At 28.2% G+C, this 19,590-nt stretch overlaps 1 protein-coding gene across 1 annotated transcript in view; it reads right to left on the minus strand.

Annotated features, from left to right (window-relative positions):
- LOC106685123 (uncharacterized) overlaps window positions 1-13,814 on the minus strand; it is a 472,745-nt gene extending 458,931 nt beyond the window's left edge. Inside the window, exon 1 of the mRNA XM_014427648.2 lies at window positions 13,719-13,814. Within this exon, the coding sequence (XP_014283134.1) occupies window positions 13,719-13,770 (52 nt within the window). The 5' untranslated portion in view covers window positions 13,771-13,814. The remainder of the gene's footprint in view (window positions 1-13,718) is intronic.
- Between the last annotated feature and the right edge of the window lie 5,776 nt (window positions 13,815-19,590).

Raw genomic sequence — 19,590 nt, forward strand, 5'->3', positions numbered from 1 at the left:
ATAATAAAAAAAATAATATTAGTACACTTAAATAAAACAAACTATTGCCCTCTAATAGTAAAAAGAAACAAGTTAATTTGAAAAAGGGACGAGAGAAGAAAGGAGAAAAAAAATGAATAAATAAAATGAGTAATAATAATAAATAAAATGGAGGTAGTGTGACTATGAATTAATTTTATGTCTATTAAAATTGAGTTGAGGTTGGGTTTCCCACATTGTAGGTCACTAAATTATTATTTAAAAACACAAGATAACATTTATTTAAATTATTTAAAAAAAAAAATCGTATCATCGATACGTTAAATGAAAATGAATGTGTATATATTTTTAACAATTGCATAAGTGCAGTCCTATTATTAATACAAAATTATTCGTATCAATAACAGAAAGGAAAATTCTCTAAAAAAGAAAGTAATTATTATTACTAAAATTGAAGCAAGTAAGTTGAAATAATGTTGTTTTTTTAATAGTTTAAAAAAAATGTAATAAATGTAAGTGTTGAAAAATGATCATGAAAAAACATTAATTTCAGAAATAAATGAGCTATAAAGAAAATTGATACTTTCAAACTGTCATGTTAAGGACTATTTTAAATGAAAAGCTCCCATGGTCTTCTTTTTTTCACACCTAGAACGTCGGGGATAGATTTGGGGTAAAAAATTAAAAATTAGATAGTTTGTGTGCGTATGGAGTTTAAAATTAAAGGATTCTTATATTTGTACTACTCTATTATAAATGGCTTAACAACCTGTCTTCGATCATTATATTAAATTAATCATTTAAGCTGGTTATTAAAAAAATTATAATAAAAAAAAAGTGAAAATATGAATTTGGTTGTATCGGAATGCAACACTTCAATTACTAGTAAACAATTTTATTATTTTTAATCAGGCCCTTTTTAGCAATTTCTGCAACTAGCAGTTTGGAGATAACACTCAAGATTTTGAAGTACAGAATACAATACTTTGCAATTGTATATATATATATACCTGTAAATAATAATAATACTATACATTTATTCATTCATGTATTTTATATTATATAACTACATGATTTCACTTTTTATTCAGTAATTATCAACATTTTAAAGTATTTTAATACTTAAAATGATAATGAAATTATTCAAAATTTTCAATGACACACTATTTAAGTACAAGAAATAATTGACTATAAGTTAAATAAAAGTTTTGGAGTTTTATAAATTAAATTATGAACGTTCCCAATTATTTTAGTTTTATGTAATCGATTATTAAAATAATCATAATTGTTGAGTACAAGTATATTTGATTTCCTTATTTAGTATCAGTATTATACATTATAAAAAAAATTGAAAATGCAATCAAGTACTGTTCAACTCTGCATTATTCTAAGAATAAATATTTAAATAGTGCATTACCAGCCAAAGCATTAAACCATATAGAACCAAGCGCTAAATAGGACTTTAATATCGAAATGAACGGTATAATCTGATCGTGATAAATACTCATGAAACTTCATAGTTGATCTAGCAAGATAGTTAGCTAATGATTTAAAGGTAGAGTTGTGAGATATACAGAAATTGTGCGGCTGAGGTCTGTGTCGACAACAGCCTTGCAAGGTCTTTGAGGTGGATGACCTCACTCCCACTATACTGTCTTCGCTCGGCCAACTTCTCCACACATACTTGTTGAGCTGGTCAACTTTATATGTACCCCTTATTGCCTCATTCGATATTGATCCCCATTCCTTCAACTAGTAGGACCGTCTACAAAATAAGTGTTTTTGAAGTTTGAATCGGCAATGTTCTTGTAATAGTAACTGAATGATCTGAGATTTTACGTAATGGACAATTGAAGAATATAGTTTTTATATATTTTATTTTACTTTTGTAGCGTTTAAATTATAATACCGAAAAACCATTGCAGAAGATGGCATTATGATAATTTAATTTAAATATTAAAAATGATTAATTAGTTTTGGCAGCAACAAAGGAATAAATACGGAAAAAAAGAAAAATTCTTTTACCTAAGCTAATCACAAATCAAAATATACAAACTAGGGATGTGACATAACCATACTCTCCTTTAAAGGAAAAGTGAAGCTGAAAATTGGGGAGTAAGCCACGCCCCCAGAGAATATGTACGTTGAGGCTAATTCCCGCCATTGTATCTAAACTGAAACGAAAAGCAGCCAGTAATTGGCTCCTACAACTCAGACTTGCCCATAGACCTCATTCTGACGCCATCTTTTTTTGCTTTACTTTTCTTCGCTGTTTCCCCTTCTGTTATATTCCTTCCCTCAAGATAGAAACTATTTAAAAAATCCTGTTCTCTTGGAATGCCACATTAATTAATCGTATCTCAAAGCCAGAGAAATAGAAACTGAAGATATTTAGGAAATAAGTTCTGTATCAAATCATAAGATTTCCTAATAAAAGAGAAGACGGCTCCGAGAAACTAATTATATAATTTAGAAGAAGTCAAATGAAATGGAAATCACAACAATAATGCAACGACACGGACTTCGCTAAAATAAACATAGAAACGATTCATGGACCACTAAGATTGAGCTCCAAGTAACTTAATTTTGGGGAAAAAAATTGCAAGGCATATGGTGAATAATGCATCCAACGAATATACCGATATCAGATTCCAGGAGCCCAATACACAATTGCAGTTCCAAACAAAAAAACGTCTCCCAAGTTCTTAATAACAATAACTAACTAACCATTTTCTACGTTCATTCGAAATCTCATACCAACATACGGAGACATAGTAAGATAATTTTGACTATCAACCTACTACAGACGAGACAAGCATAGAGAATAAATTCGTGATACTGCATAGGATTTCAACAACCACAGGCTTGTCATCAGTGAAGTATTTAATAACTCAAGGAAAATAACTTCAACTAGTGAAACTGAAATTTATATCGCAATAAGGAATATACCACCAGAAAGTAACGGTTTCAGCACTGCTTTACACATTTACTAACTAATTCGCTCTCCACAGCAAAATATTCTAAAGCTTATAAACGATGTAACTGAAGGAAAATGGCACTGAACAAGAGACAATGGGTTAAAGAACATTATAATCTCTTTAATTGTGCATTTTCATTTCTAAATATGAAGAAAAAAAAAACAGTTTTGGGAGGACAGGATACACCAAAAGTTTTGGAAACTTCTAAGTCAAAAGAACGAGTCAAGGTAATATAATAAAACTATCCCATAGGATAGACATTCTTATAACTGCTTCGCACAAGAAAAAATTATCCAGGAATATTACAACGAAAAGATCACAAGAAGAAAATACAATCAAAAGTTTTGATGAAATACATGAATGGAAATCAATTATATATTTGGTTTTCCAGTAAAATTAAAATTAATTCTTTAGAGAACTCAGGGAAATCGGGCAACGATTTATGATCCGATATGCCATACCATAAAAACAAATTTCCAGAAGAGGGATTATTTGGTAATGACTGTTTCAATACTTGGAGGAAAATACGATGTTTTCCTAGAGCATGGAAATGGGCAGCCTTCCCTTTTAATCTGAAGGAACAGGAAACGAACCCGATGGGCATGGTTCCCTTACCAGGCAAAAAATCCTAAAATACATGAAGGACTTTTGTTGTCAAAGTGAGGTAATTCCACAAGTATAGATACATTTTTAATCGTATTAATCTTTTAATGCACCAGCGCAATGAGGTGAACTAGAAATTTCAACTGTAACACCACTACGACTCTGATATCAATCGATTGCTAAAAGGCCTTTGTCTAGTCTACCAGAGGTCGCTTGATCTTGAATGTTCTGTGCAATTTAATTCGATTTTGACGTCATTTAGCAATGAATATTAAATAGTTGTAAAGACTGGAGAAAAAGGTTTAAACCAAGTACCTCTTACTTGTTTACTGTAGGGTGTACCGTGTTCACGACTGTTTAAGCCTTTGGAATATTTCTAGAATAACTTTCAGAAAAATATTAAAAGAAACGAGCTTTGTACTTTTTTGGGTTTATTTGGACATTAACTACAAAATAAATTATTGTATTACGACACACAAAGTCAAGCAGTAGCTTGCAGCAATGGGGATGTGAGATCCTTAATAATATTGTACCCAGTTCGGTCCCGTCGCTGATGGAAAAATCGCTTCAATAAAAAAGACTCATTTATTCATTCATTTTATGATGTATTCAAATAGAGATTGAACCCTATCTCCGGGCCTGTAGTAATTAAATCATAAATATATAATGTACATTGATGCTTAATAATAGAAAGTCATTGCATGGTATTAATGTACAAGGAAAAAAAATGAGCGTTATAAAAGCACAATAAATTGTAAAGGGGTGTAAAATAAAAAGAATATAATAAAATTCAAAGTGCTTATAAAGCTTCAATTTATTTTATTTATTTTTTTTGTGCAATAGAAACCTACGTAAAAAAGTATTTATGTAACATTTTGTTGAGAAGTAAAATAATTCTGTTGTTACTTAAATAAATTAGTATTGGAACATAATTTTACCTTTTCGCTGTTAACCCTTTTCTCTCATGAGTTCAAGCACAGCGCCATTTTAAATTCTTAAAATACAACCTGTTTACAACTGTTTGAAAAACAAAAGAATGTCAGGAGTGAGTTATATATACCTATAAATATTCAAGGTTATACGTTTTTCTCAACCGTCAGTTGTTCTATAATTTTTTTTTCAGAGTTTAATGTTACTGGAAATGTTTCTGCCAATCAAATTTTTGTTTACATTATTTAAATAAGAGGGTAAATGATCATACTAAATATAATAGCTTTACTGCATAAAATCTAAAAACAATGAAAATGCTTTATTAATTTATTTATTTGTTTTGTTAGAGAGTGAATAGTAACTTACTGTTTTTGTTACAAAATTCGATTTTTGTTACTTTAATTTCTCTTAAATGTTCATATTTGTTGCTTCTACCCTGGAGTGCTCTTTTCTACAACTTAAATTTGAACTTCACTGATAATGAAAATTCCAATGTTTTTTCAAAGATATTTTGATATCATATAAATGTGCCCTTCATATGTTGGTTACGGATCCAATTTTTTCCTTATATCTGTGAATATGGGTCAGTACTGCAAGTGTAACGTGTCTTACTGATATTCTGTCACAACTTTCACATGTTGGATGCGAAATAAGTAACCATATAAAGTTCAAAAAGAAATTTCGCTTTCATAAAGCCAGTAGAGGACATCCCGTTCTTCACAGGTAATCTGTATGTGGCGGTTGTTTGCCTTTGATTTTGTTTAATTTTATTTTTTCTACCATAGCTTCTAAATATTCAGCTTAGTTGTTTCTTGGTCTTCTTAACAGAAGAAAAGCTAGTTCGCATGAATATAACTTTTCATGTGAACCAGCTTCTTATAAGTATAATAGGTTAAAAACGTTTCTTTGCCAAACTTATAAGATCAAATAGAATAAATGGGAGGCCGAGTTTCTTGAGGCATCACCTAAGCAGCGGCGCCGGTTAAGATCTTGCCGGAGGGGTTGTCATCTATTTAGAACAATTTGTAACCGAGGGAGTTGAAGCGTTGGTCTTAACAACTTCAAAACTGCAGTGGCCTGGTGTGGGAGAACCAGCGCCGAGGATAATAAAAAAAAATTTTTTTTTTTTGCTTTAAGTTGGAGTTAAATATGTTGACTTTTATTTTGTTGCAACACCACAGAATTTAAACTTGAACGTTCTCCATTCTAATCAGAACAGGTTAATTACCTTAAGATAACTCCCAACTATCCCGTATGTATCTCAGAAATGACCAGGAAGGGTTATTATTAAATTAAAATTTTCCAGTTTAAAAAGTAAATAAAATTTGATGTATATATTATACAATATTATTTATATAAAATAAATACTTTTTCAAAGGAATAATTTTGTTTTTAAAAAATAAATCATTTTACATGTATATTAATTAAATCGTAGGAATAGTAAAAAGGCTAAGTTAAAATTTTATTGTTTCAGGAAACCCAGGGAAGTACAAACTTTAAGTAATTTTTATAAAGGATAATTATTGGATTTATTTTTAAACTACATAAGATATAAATTTTTAGAAAAATCTTAAGCTTTTCCAAAGATTAAACATAAAAAAAAACAATTAAAATTAATTTATTGCACTTTGTAAATTTTAAACCAAGATTATACAAAATTATTGTTATTTTAACTAATAAATATTAATGAGAAACAATTAATAAAAAACAGTACATATTTTTTTCTAGATTCGTTTAGTACTCCAAGGAGGTGTTTAGAAAATTTCTTTTTAGATTTTAGATTAAAATAGTATCTACCATATAAAAAAAAAAAAAAAACAATATTTCACCAAATGATATTTATGAATTTCCTTGTAAAATTAAATCGAGTCCATTTTTCAGAATGCCTGTTGCCTGTTTTAGTCAAAACGTTGTTGTTTGAAAGTAAAAATGTATTTGCTGAAATGTTTTGTAGCTTTTTTACTTATTCATCCCTATTCTGTCAGTCTGCTGGTGTATCTCAGGGTAGTATCCTTGGTCCTATCCTTTATACAGTTTTCACAGCTGACATCCCAACACATCCTAACACTATCCTCACCACGTATGCCGAGGATACATGTCTATTGTCAGTGAACAATGATCCTTACATTGTATCCCAAACCCTCCACTCCCACTTCACCACCCTTGAAGAATGGTGCCAAAATTGGAGGATTAAAATTAATTCCAATAAATCCCACCAAATCACATTTACCCTTCGTCGTAAACCAATGACCTCTTTCCCAACAGTATCCTTTAATAATACCCCACTTATTCCTGTCGAAATGATCCGTTACTTAGGACTACATCTCGACCAACGACTGACATGGAATCTTCATACAAGACTGAAAAGACAGGAAGCTGCTCGTCGATTTCGACTATTACAACATTTACTGGACAAACGATCTAAATTACCAATCCATTACAAAAGACTGATCTACATGACTGCAATAAGGTCAGTCTGGACATATGGAGTTGAGCTTTGGAACTAAACCATAAAATTCCTCCCGAAACCAATCCTTACAGTCCAAAATCCTAAACGCTCCTTACTTTGCCACAAATCAAGTCATCCATCATGACCTCAATGTCCCATATGTTGCCGATTTGGCCAAAACCAGATACCATTCCTTCCATGGAGATATATAAAAATAATATAAAAATTCCCCAAAAATGGATTTATCCTCTTTGTACCACGACGATATTTTTTTTTTTTTCATTTAACGATATTATTTCGTACCATCAGGAGTAATGATAACAAATAGTAGTACGACAGCGCCACTTGGGGAAAATCAAGCCGGTTGAGCCGAAATATATTGCAAAAAGGCAACAATCTATAGCGAAAGAGATTATAAAAGAAAATGGAATATAAAATGACCGCTCTTATTTAAAGCTCAATAAGGCTGAAAGGGTTATTAGCGGCCTAACGACATCCCATAAAACACAACATTTTACACCGGCCAACCTTCCAATAAACTATCTTCGCCGGTGAGGGATTAAACCGGGTTTGTTATGCCGGAGCATGTTGTCTGTTCCCACCAGGTCTCCTGTACCTCTACCTGCTCCTATCTCATCATTGCTCTATTAGCATATGTCTAATAATAGTTAACTGCTGTGATCTTGGAGATTGATTTCTACACGCAACTATAAATAGCTACCGGCAAGCTAAGGAGCCCCATCTGTTGGATCGACTCCTTCCCTGTAAATCCTATAAGTATTGTTGCAATAATACAACTTTTTTTTAAAAATTATTTTTAGCTAATTTTTATTTGTTAATAATTTAAATGTAACAGAAATAACTATTCTGTTTAATTTAAAGTTATTAATCAAATAATTTATTCAAGTTCTTGAGACTCGTATTTATCTATTAAATAAATCAAATGGTATTCTTTATTAAGTCTAAACATTCTTTATTATATCAATAGTTCAACGTTTCGGTCAAATCGGCCATCCTGAAGGGCAATCTAAACATTAAACAGCTTATTATGTATTCATTTTTAACAATTATAAAAGCAACAACATTATTAATAATATACCATACCCTAAATATAAATTCACACCTCACATCATAATTTAAAAAAATATTTTACAGGCTATTTTACCCAGGTAATCAAATTCAAGTCAAAATCACCCTATGAAAAAGTCAATAGAAAATCGAGATTTTAAGTAAAATAAATTTATCAAAAATGTGGGGAAATTTTTGTTAAAATTTACAATTAATTTTAATATGAATTTAATAATTGGAATAAATAAAAATTGAGACCAAATACAATTTGAATTCAAATAATAATAAGCCTGACCTGAGTGTGTGGAAGGTCATAAATAGTTGGTTTATCTAATTGTGGATAGGGTAATTTTAATCTAAAATTAAAGTTTTAAAAATGTATGAAGTTCTAAAAAAATAGTTAACTAGACATACGCTTAGGTAAGCTTATCAATAATTAATTTTATTTTCTATCAATTAACTTTTTCATAAGGTGATTTTGACTTGAATTTTATGACCCGGGCAAAATAGCCTATAAAACATTTTTTTTTAATTTTGCTGTGAGGTGTGAATTTATATTTAAGGTATGGTATATTATTAATAATGATGTTGTTTTTAAAATTGTTAGAAATGAATAAATAATAAGCTGTTAAATGTTTAGATTGGCTTTGAGGATGGCCGATTTGGCTGAAAAGTTGAATTATTGATATAATAAAGAATATTGAGACTTAATAAGGATACCATTTGATTTATTTAGTAGTTATTAATCATATTTGTGCGATTCTAAAAAAACTTTAATTTCTTTTCCTAATTGTATTTCTGTTCTGTTTCAGCTTGATAATTACTATCACATTGTCATGATAGTAAGGCCTTAAACCAGAATGGATTTAATTTAATTTATTTTTATCATTTTCCCTTTTTCTTTTTAATCGTAAAAAAACAGTGATTTTAGTGTTACTTTACTGAAGAGTTAATTGCCCACACATACAATTCCAGTTCACAGTAAACATTGGAATATAATAACAAACACAAAACATTATAGAAATGGAAATCATAATATAGAATACTTAGATTTATCTTTTGTTTATTTCGTCAGGATAAATAATATGAATTAATTCTGCCTGATACGGACGGAATTGCCAGTTTTATCTTTAGTGGATAAATTTAGATCTGCCCTGACCGTTGCCGTAAAGTTTGAACATAAATTACTGCATTTATGTTCACACTTAATTTACACTATAAATCCTATAAGTATTGTTGCAATAATACAATTTTTTTCTAAAAAATATTTATTGGTAATTTTTATTTGTAAATAATTTTAATGTAACTGAAATAAATATATCTATTTAAAATCAAGTATAAAAAATTACCATTGCCATGTAAACCTTTGCTGAGTCCCTCTTATTTTAAATTATAAATTCTAAATATAAAATCCATATTATATTCCAAATAGTATACTTTTAATGAAAAATTGAATTAATATGACCAACGTCCGTTCATTTTGTTTCAAAATATTTTAGATATTGAGTTGAAGGGCAAACTAACTGATGATATTTTATGCTAAAGTAATACTTGTTCCTACAGCAAGTTTAAAAATCTTTGAATTTTATTTTGACCTTTTTACCAAGACGGTTTAGAGCTCTATTCCTAGTACAAATCGATTACAATACTGTACAATTGCCAAAAAAAAAAAAAAAATTAATTGAAAAATAAAGTAGTTCAAAATTATATTTTGATCTGTCGTTTATTTTAACCCATATTTGAGGACATAAATATGATAATTAAATAAAAAAAAGTCTAAATAGAAATTTTTCGAAGTAAGCTTATATAAAAATAATATAATTATTGAGAAACTTTTATAATAACCAGACTAATTGAATCAGAGATTTGACGAAATATTTTAATTGAACAAAATATAATTATTTTGAGATTAAATCTCACTAATATTAATTATAATCCTTTATTTAATATTAAAGAGTACATAGAAATATAAAAGAGAAGTGAAATTACAGTGATAGTTTATTTACTTGTAGGCCTGGGAAGGCTTTCTCCCAATGAAGCGGTCCGTTGGGCATAGGACTGTCCCCGGTGTAGGAGTAGATAACATATCGAGTTCTACTCCTATGACCATCAACTAAAGGTGCTACTAGCTAACTAAACGCGCCCAGTAAGCACTCTCAATATTTTTTCCAAGCATGCTTGAGAGTGTGAATAATGAATAGCAACTACGCACACGTTCAAGCATGCTTCTGCAATAATATAGACTATATATGCTTCTTAAGCATGTTTGAACTTGTATAACAATCAAGATTACTCAAACGGTAACAACAAGCGAACAAAGCAATATCTTTATGGAAGAAGCTTATATAGCAGACTGAATTTTGTTTTCAATTAGCGTAAACTTTTAGATATTTATCTAATCCAAGAAACATCGACATCAACAAACCTAAATACAATAACATTCGTATTATTATAACATCATTGCGTTATCATAATATGTTTTTCATTTTAAAATAGAATATTAGAGTTAATATGAATATTAAAAAATAGAAAGAAGAAAAACTAATATGTTTTGTAATGTAAAAAAAAAAACTTCACTTTAAAAATAAAGCTTATTAAAAATAAAACAACGATACAGAAAGCATAGCTAAAAAATAAAGAAATTAAATTTAGAAGCTATACATACTTACTAAAAATATTAATTGTAGAATATAGTCCGGGTCTATCAATAAAGGTATCAAAATAGTAGGAAAAACAATTTATTGTTAATCAACGTTTCGTCCAATTTGCAGGACTTCATTAACAAGTATGACAACTGACCTGGGGTCAGTCCTGCAAAATGGGGCGAAATGTTGATTAACAATAAATAGTTTTTTCTAATATTTTGGTAACTTTACTCACCACCACCCGGACTATCTTCCTACAGTCTACTTCAACTATCTTCTTCTAATAAAAATATTAATAATAATGCTACAAGAGATACACTAAAAATTTAAAAAAAGATTACCCTGACTTGACCATTATTTCTATATGTAAATAGACTTTAAATAAAATATACCCACTATCCTGAACCTGTTATAATTGAAAATAAGTAGAATAAGCTGTTATAAGTATAAATAAGAAAACATTCTAAAATTGATCAGAATATTTAACTGAAATCAATAAAAAATGTGTGAAAATAATTAAGTTTACTATAACTTGTATGTGATTGAAGATTCTTCTTAACTCGATAAACTCTTGCTAGAGAACAGTACTCATTTATTTTGACTAATTTACTAATCATGTAAATATTTTTAAGGTATTTAAAATTAAAATTATTATTTTGGTTTTAAATAATTTTCAAATCTAACTATGCAATTTTATTTATTTTGTTATTACTATTATCATTTTTTATTTATTCTATTTCTTATTTTATAATCATTCAATTCATACATTTGTGAATACACTGTGAAAGAGCTCTATGATCCCTATCACCATTGTCTATAAATATAAGACATAATGTAATATTCCACAATAAAAAAAAAAAATTGACAAAAGGGTTTGATGGGTAGTATTGTACAAAAGGGTTTGAAACCTCCATTATGAGTTATTATATTTGTATTAGTCAATGAACAATATAAACATATTGACAATCAATACTTGTAAAAATCATCCATCCAATGGTATGCCTGGAATGAAGAACAATGCTCAGCGGAATCTCTTCCATTGCATTAGTCTACTCAAAGAGTTAACGTGGATGGGTCCCTCATAGAAGATCTCTTCTCTGTGTGTTCCTGGCTTTCTTGTTGTTACTAATTTTATTTTAAAGCAACCTACTTTTTGTGTCCTTGTAAATATGTCAAGAAATCTATTAAAGAGAGTCCGGATCTACCCTATGAATACAAGCTCAAAAAATACATATATTTTTTATTTTTTACAAAACAACTGAACTGAAAATTCCTATAGTCATTTTCGACAGAATGAATTTATCAGTCAACAAAATTTCGTAAAAAAAACATTCGGTATTTTTGAGATTTAAAACGATGGCTTGTAATAAAATTTACATTGAAATAATATCAATCGAATAAAAAGTTAATATATACGACAATAAACGTATAGCACTTTAGTGCTATATTTATAATATATTAAAATAATATTTTTACTAATAAAATAATATTAATATTAATGTTAAATTAATCTAAAATTATTTTAAGTCTTAAGATCTTTATGAATAAAACAGGTTTTCCGGCTATTAATGAAAACATTTATATTTTCCAATAACTCAAAGAAGACTTTCGGTTTAAATTTTTTTTAAGAATATTTTATTTTTCTTTCATATCTTTATCATTATTTTTCAGTTTAAAATAATGGCTATTTTCAAAATTCATATCTGAGGATATCATTTGCAAGTCAGTTTTTTTTTTTACATTTTTTTTTTTTTTTGGAAAACGAAAACAGTCTAGAAAGAGAAAACTTCAGGCATAATTACTTTTTTTATCATTAAACTCGTAAATAAATAAAACTTTCACTTTTAGTGATATAAAAAACTTTTAAAAAATACAAAAAGGTTTCAACTTTTTGTGAAGTGAAACTCCTCTATTCTTTGAGTTATTAAAAAAAAAAAAAAAATTAACAGGCATACTACTTCATTTTTTGAACTGAGTTAACTCAAATTTAATTGTGCAATTTATAACAAATATCTCTTAATTTTTAGTTATTTATAGGTTATTTAATTATGCATATTATTTTAAGTAAAACGATATAGCTACTTCGTTATCTTATTATCTTATATTAACATTGTGATAATTTTCTTCGTTAGGTCAATTAGAATTATTTTGATAGTTTAATTTTATAAATATTATATTTGTTTTTATAAAGACCTAAATTGTTTGAAAATATTTGGCTATGGTCAGTATTATATCTCAGGAATCTATGGAGTACTAAAACAAAACGAAATGAACGCTTGAATTGTAAAGACTGCCGAATGACGGGCATCGTTGGGAACCTTGAATGACAATTCATCCTTGAGCCCAATCTGCTGTAGTTTTTAAAAACTTTACATGTTTTTGGTGATTGTAAACGGGTCGATATTTTTCAATTATATAAGTTGAACGTAGACAAACAGCGTGACCATAATCCTTTTGTCTGTTTATTTTGATACTATCCTTTGAATAAAATTGTATTGGTTCATGCTAATTATAAACAATTGAAACACATTTTTCACATTTCAAATTTAAAAAGGCAATATATAGAATATGATTAAAATGTTGAGCTGGATATTTTATCATTAACATATGCTTACCCTATAATATAATAGAATGTTACTTTATCCAAGCGAAATATAGTCGTTTTAGTTGTATTATCTTGTAGTTCTGAAAAAACCTTCTACCATACTAACGAAATATAAACAACAAAATTTCATTCGAAAGAATTATTTAAAATCAGAAGTTAATATATATTTTACAAAAAGATGTTTGAGATGAGATGGCTTTAGAGTGATGTGTTTTTTTTTATGGTACAAAAATCGTATTTTTGATGTATCAAATTTATCACGCCTATGAACAAATAATGATTTTTAGATATCATAATTTAAACAACGATAGATATTTTGGATCCTAAATTCATTTATTTTTAAATAGTCATAAATATATTTTACTCATCTAAAGATATATACTTATTTTACTTAAAATATATACTATTTACTACTAATTCATTAAATTTGTTTATACAAACAATATTTATTAAAAGTTTACCTAAGAAATAAAGAATTCTTCGGAGAATAAACATTGTATCGCAGCCATCCATAAGCGGGTTCAATACCACATGTACCACACTAAACCGAACTTGTGTTCACTTGGAGCGCAACTGAGATGCGTATCAACAGGTATCTTCTAAACAGGATAAGTCTCATGTTTATATATCTCGTGTTTATTTTATATCTTTGAGACGTCAATATACTTCTTAGTTAGTATTTATACTAGTAAGTTCATGATTGTTTTAGTTGAGTAGTGCAAAACTCTAAAGTTAATCAATGCCTAAAGTTTTTCTCAAATCATTTATACAATTTTGATACTTTGTAAAGTCCAAAAAAAATATTACCAATTAAGGATAAAATAATAATAGAATAATTACGAAAATTGAAGTCTGTAAATTATATAGGTCACACATATCAGATATTGTTATATCATAATTTCAATTTTTTTTTCTTCAATTTTTTTTTTATTTTTTAAAGCTTTATTTATTTAGAAATTATCCTTTTACTATATATTCATATTTTGTACGTTATTGCTTATATTTTAAGGGTAATTATTTGTCATTTAAAAATTGTTAAAACATATCGAGTGCATTCAGGAAATTAGTTTTTCAAATGAGTTAGTGAAATTTGATAAAAACTCATAGTAGATCATGACTACACTAATCCACAACTTTCCTTCAACTTTCAGCTAGATCGGACGAACCGTTTTCAAAATAAAGTTATGCCTAAGCCTCATCCATATCGTTATTCCTTGAGAATTTTATGAAAATTCTATTAACGATAGACCAAAATAATGATAGGTAGACACGAAACCAAATTTGATCGTTGATATGAATTAAAATTCTTGTTTCTGTGGATAAACGTTGTTTTTGATTCCTGCATGACTTTCGATAGTGAGGAAGCAATAATAATAGACATTATTATATTTTATAAATTATAAAATAAATAATATATTTTGAAGATGTTTTAATCTGGGTAGGTATTGATGTAGTTTTAAGAAATTAAATACTGATTTGATCAAAAATTCATTATTCTTTTGAGCTATAGAAGATTTTGGATCAGTCCAATACTATTTGGAAAATAGAGAGTATATTCATAGTGTAAGTAATTGTCAGCTTGTGCTCCTCGTAGGACATTTATATTTACTAGTCTTTAAAACAAATCTAATCAAGTAATTAGATAACCTTGTAAGCCCCATCACAAACAGACTGACATAAAATACAGACTACCCTCTTCCCAAATGATTTTCATCATGACATCAACCCCACGCACCCATAGGGATGAAAAAAAAAATAGATAACTTTGTTTTCATTGCGCTATTCTCAGAGTTATAGTGAGGCATACTTTACTACAAGGAGCAAAGACGGACCACATACACACGACACTCGACTTACCAACTGTGACAAAATTTATCACGAGGAGGCATATCAAATTTTTTGGTAGCTCTAGTACTAACCTACTATTCACATATTCATATCTATTCACAACATTGTCACCGACTGAACGGCCACAACGATGGGAGACTCATATAAACAGGCTCAGTCTAGACTGAGGATAAGTAACTCAACTGCACCCATCAGCCATGGTTAGCCCCATCATCATCAGACTGATACAAACTACTACCCTTTTCCAAAAGATTCAATTCCTTCATCCCCTCTTCAAATGAATTACTAATACAGAAAAATAGGCTACTCTCAAACCGTTTTTCTCATCACGACATCAACCCTATTTACCCATGGGGATGAAAAAAAATGTTGATGGCTTGATTGGATTTCTGGATTACTTCTAATATCATTTATAAATTAAGTATTAAATTTATATTATTTTTTTTTATTCTGTGCAGACTTCATACTATGGCAAAAATAGATTTGACAGTTGGAATGATATTGTAACTTAAGAATTCTGATTGGGTAGGATTGTTATTTTGTAATGTTTGAACCTTCTGCTCAAAATATTTGTCAATATTTTATAACATTTTTTTTATTTCTGTTTAAAAATGTATTTATCGATCATTGGTTCTATAAAATAAGATTTAAAATTCTAAATAGAGATTCTTAATTAATGGCCCATGATTTTTAAAAACTGAACACAGTCAAATATCCTACAGCTATTTTTTATAAATTATAATTGCTATTCAATTATAATTACTTCATTGTCGCTACTATATCTGGCAGGTATGTATGAAGATTTAAATTTTTAAAAAACAGCAACACAGTAATCACCTATATAACACGAGATCGACTTAAAATCTTTTAGAAAATAAATATAAAATAGTTTTGACCACTGAAACCGATTTATTGGAAAATAATTGGAATATCAAGCAATTTAAAAATGAGATAGTGAGAGAGAGAGAGAAATGCTCTATTCATCCATGCTGCCCAAATACATTGGGTTGCTACATTATACAGCACACTAATCAATCCGTGATCGGACATATATAAATTACATATATTTACATGATATAATAAAAAGAAAAAAAATGTTTTTTTTTCCCCCACAATTTCCTTTCACAATGAATTCCAGTCTACACACTAAATACTAATATTTCAATTCATTCCTTTTTTCTTTCCCTTTCTTGTCCCTTCCATTTCACTATGTCACAATTTTTATATCATTTGATCGACAAATTCACTCTCCCGAATTTACCCTATCAGATCCTCTCCAGTGATCCGTTAAACGAATTCACTATTTATTAGACAGCAATGTGAGATCAAACCAGAGAAATAATAGTCACAGCAGTAGATCAGTTTTCAGAAAAACAAACAAATAAATACATTTTGCCAAAAGAAAACTAATACATAGATTTAAAGGGTAAATATGTTTAAAAATAAATAAATAATAATAATAACGTAATTATTTTAATTATAATATAAAATAATATAATATTATTTAAAAAAGAAAAAGAAAGCTTAAAAATGGTTTTTACTTCTCAGAAGTAGACACTAAAATCCAAAAAATATACATGTTGGTTTTGATGTTTGATGACTAGTTATCGGTCAATAGCAGGTGCAACAAGTTAATTCTTTATATCATGTTTCAGATTGAATCTTTAGATAAACATTTTGGCAACTTCGGTCGTAGTTAAAACTCTCATATCCACCCAAAAACTACAATATGAGTAGCTTCTTAAATTCAAAAGAAGTTGAATAGAATGAAGGTAGTATTTAAAATAATTCTTATAAAAATTTCTTTGGAAATTAAATATAGTATCAATTGCAATTATAAATTAAAATATATTACCAACAAAGTTAAAAAAAAAAAAAATAAATAAAACAAGCAAATAATGAAGAACTAGCGAATTTAAAACGAGTTTTTAATTCCAATTAGGTTTAATGTGTAAATACTTTATGGCAAGCGCGTTTAGCTTGGTTGATTCAGGAAGTAATTATGTTATGAGTTTACTACATCATAAAGTGAATATTATTTACTGTATTCTATGAAGCTTGCAGTTAAATTTTGTCCAGAGTTAGGGTGTGTAGGAAATACATGAAGCGTGAAAAATATTACTAGTAGGAGTTTATTTTACTGCATACGTTTATGAGGTTCCTTTCTCTTTATACTAGTTGGAATATAGTAATTCTTTAGCTCATGACAAATTTTTAACTATCCACTTGCTATAGTTTAAAATTTATCAAATCTGTCAAGATATATATTATAATATTATATTAAAAATTAATATTTAGCTAATTAAACAGCTTATAGCTTCGTTTGATATAATAAAATCGAAACTATATAAACAATTAATACATCTCTAAATATATTTGAGTGTATAATGCATGTCAAATAATGAATTTAATGTAACAATTCGAGTATTAATTTGACATATAATTACAAAACCTATAAAAAGTGGTTCTGCACGTTTCATCGGAAACAAATTAGAATATTATTCATTTTACATTTCAGATAAAACTTGTATAAAGTCTAGAGAGCAGCATACTTCACAAAACGGAAAAGATAGATAAGCATTTTAAAACAAAATATTAATAATGAAAGTAGTTACTCCTTGGTTTATAACAGACAGAAATTACAACGCGAACTACAATTGATGAATTTATCAAATAATGTTTAACTAAATTTCATTCCCAGTTAGCAGCAGTTAAAAGATGCAATGGCTAAGTAGGAAACATAGTTAAATCTCAAAAACAGAAGCCAGGACTAATTATGCAACAAGCTGATTATTTTACTATTTTCTATTATTGTCATTTTATTTTTTCCTCCAAATTATTTTCATATTATATTTATTTTATTGATGCTATGTGATATTAGTTATTTGTTTATTAATTTTCTTTTCTTCCATCTTTCACTTACCTTCTACAAGTGTTATTTAGATTTTTTTTTTATTGTTTAAAATTATTTAATAATAACTACAAACTACTTTGTAGAAATGAAACGCATATCAGGCTGATCTGGTATTTAAGACATATAAAATTAAAAAAAAAAAAGTAAATATATAAAAATAGTATATTATATAGAGTAATGAATATATATCCACACAATAAAGTTTATTAAAAATGATATCCTATATTATAACTACGAATTTTCGGAATATAAAGTAAATATATTATGAAAATATCTTTTTTCATTAAGAGACTTCACTATTTATCTTCATTACATTCCTAAAACAACATTTTATGTACAATGATTTATATTGCTAACATTACAAAAAGATTGGTGTAATTCAAATAAAAATTCCAATTACATGACGTGTATTCATTTAAACCTGAAAAAATTAGAATTCCAAATGTTGAAAAAAAAAATGAACGAAATAAATATCGGAGGCGAACATAGCAACCGTATATTTTTCTTTTAAATATAGTGTCAAGAATTAATGTCATTTGTAGTCCTATATTCCGACATGTTATTGAGGACATAATGTAAGGAGTACATATACATAAGGTCGTAAAGACGAGCTTTCAAAGGCTGGAGGAAGCAGTAACTTTCTATGATGGCATCGATAAGAAGCAATTGAATTATTTAAGACTACCGGGAGAAAGGGAAGTCATTTAGAAAATGGTAGTCCTCGTTTTGAAAATTTATATTCTCTTGCGGTTATAGATAGGCGGGTAGTTGGTTCTCTTTGGTTAATATCCTCTCTATATCTAGGGAGCTTCGCGCTCTCTATATAGGTCGGATTACGGTCACATCGCTGTTCCATTTGTCGCCACTTCCTTGTCATGTCAATAGATATATACTTCAAGAATAAGCTAGGGTACGTATCTAGATCCATATTCCATGGATTTTAATGAGGATTAAAAACATTTTTAAAACTAAATTATTTGCATTTGAGATTAGTTTTAAAGGGACATTCACCACTCCAACATAACCTAAAAAAAAAAAATACTGATGAGCTTAAAATATAATTAATAGTATTTTATTTGATTTTGTGTGATTATGATAAATGTTTGCTTACAATTGTATCCTCTTTTCCTTTATATACCTATATTTCAATAGACCAATATTAAAATGGATTGTCCGAAAGTTACAGACAAGTCGAGGGTGATGAAGAAATACCCTAGTATAAATTTTATCAAATAATTAGCTTATTCTTACGAAAAACTAATTTCTTGTACACAGACATATATTAACAACGTTTTCTTTCTAAAATTGAATTCTCAAACGGTAAATAATTTATCCTAAAATAAAAGTAATTACGTAAGGATTGTGAATGTGCTGAAAACGACCATTTCAAGAGAAAGAATTATCAAAAAAGATAATGTGGCGATAAAACAGAAAATAAATATAAATTGTACGTAAGATATACTGACCCATAAACTTGGCAAATGTACTAATTTTTAAAAGCTTAAGAAATCTTTTTTTCTAAACCAATAGATGATAATGTTGTATTCAATTTTACTTATTAACAAGATATA

The sequence above is a fragment of the Halyomorpha halys genome, unplaced genomic scaffold (genome assembly GCF_000696795.3).
Source record: "Halyomorpha halys isolate HHAL.00 unplaced genomic scaffold, Hhal_1.1 Scaffold660.1, whole genome shotgun sequence".
Lineage (NCBI taxonomy): Eukaryota > Metazoa > Arthropoda > Insecta > Hemiptera > Pentatomidae > Halyomorpha > Halyomorpha halys.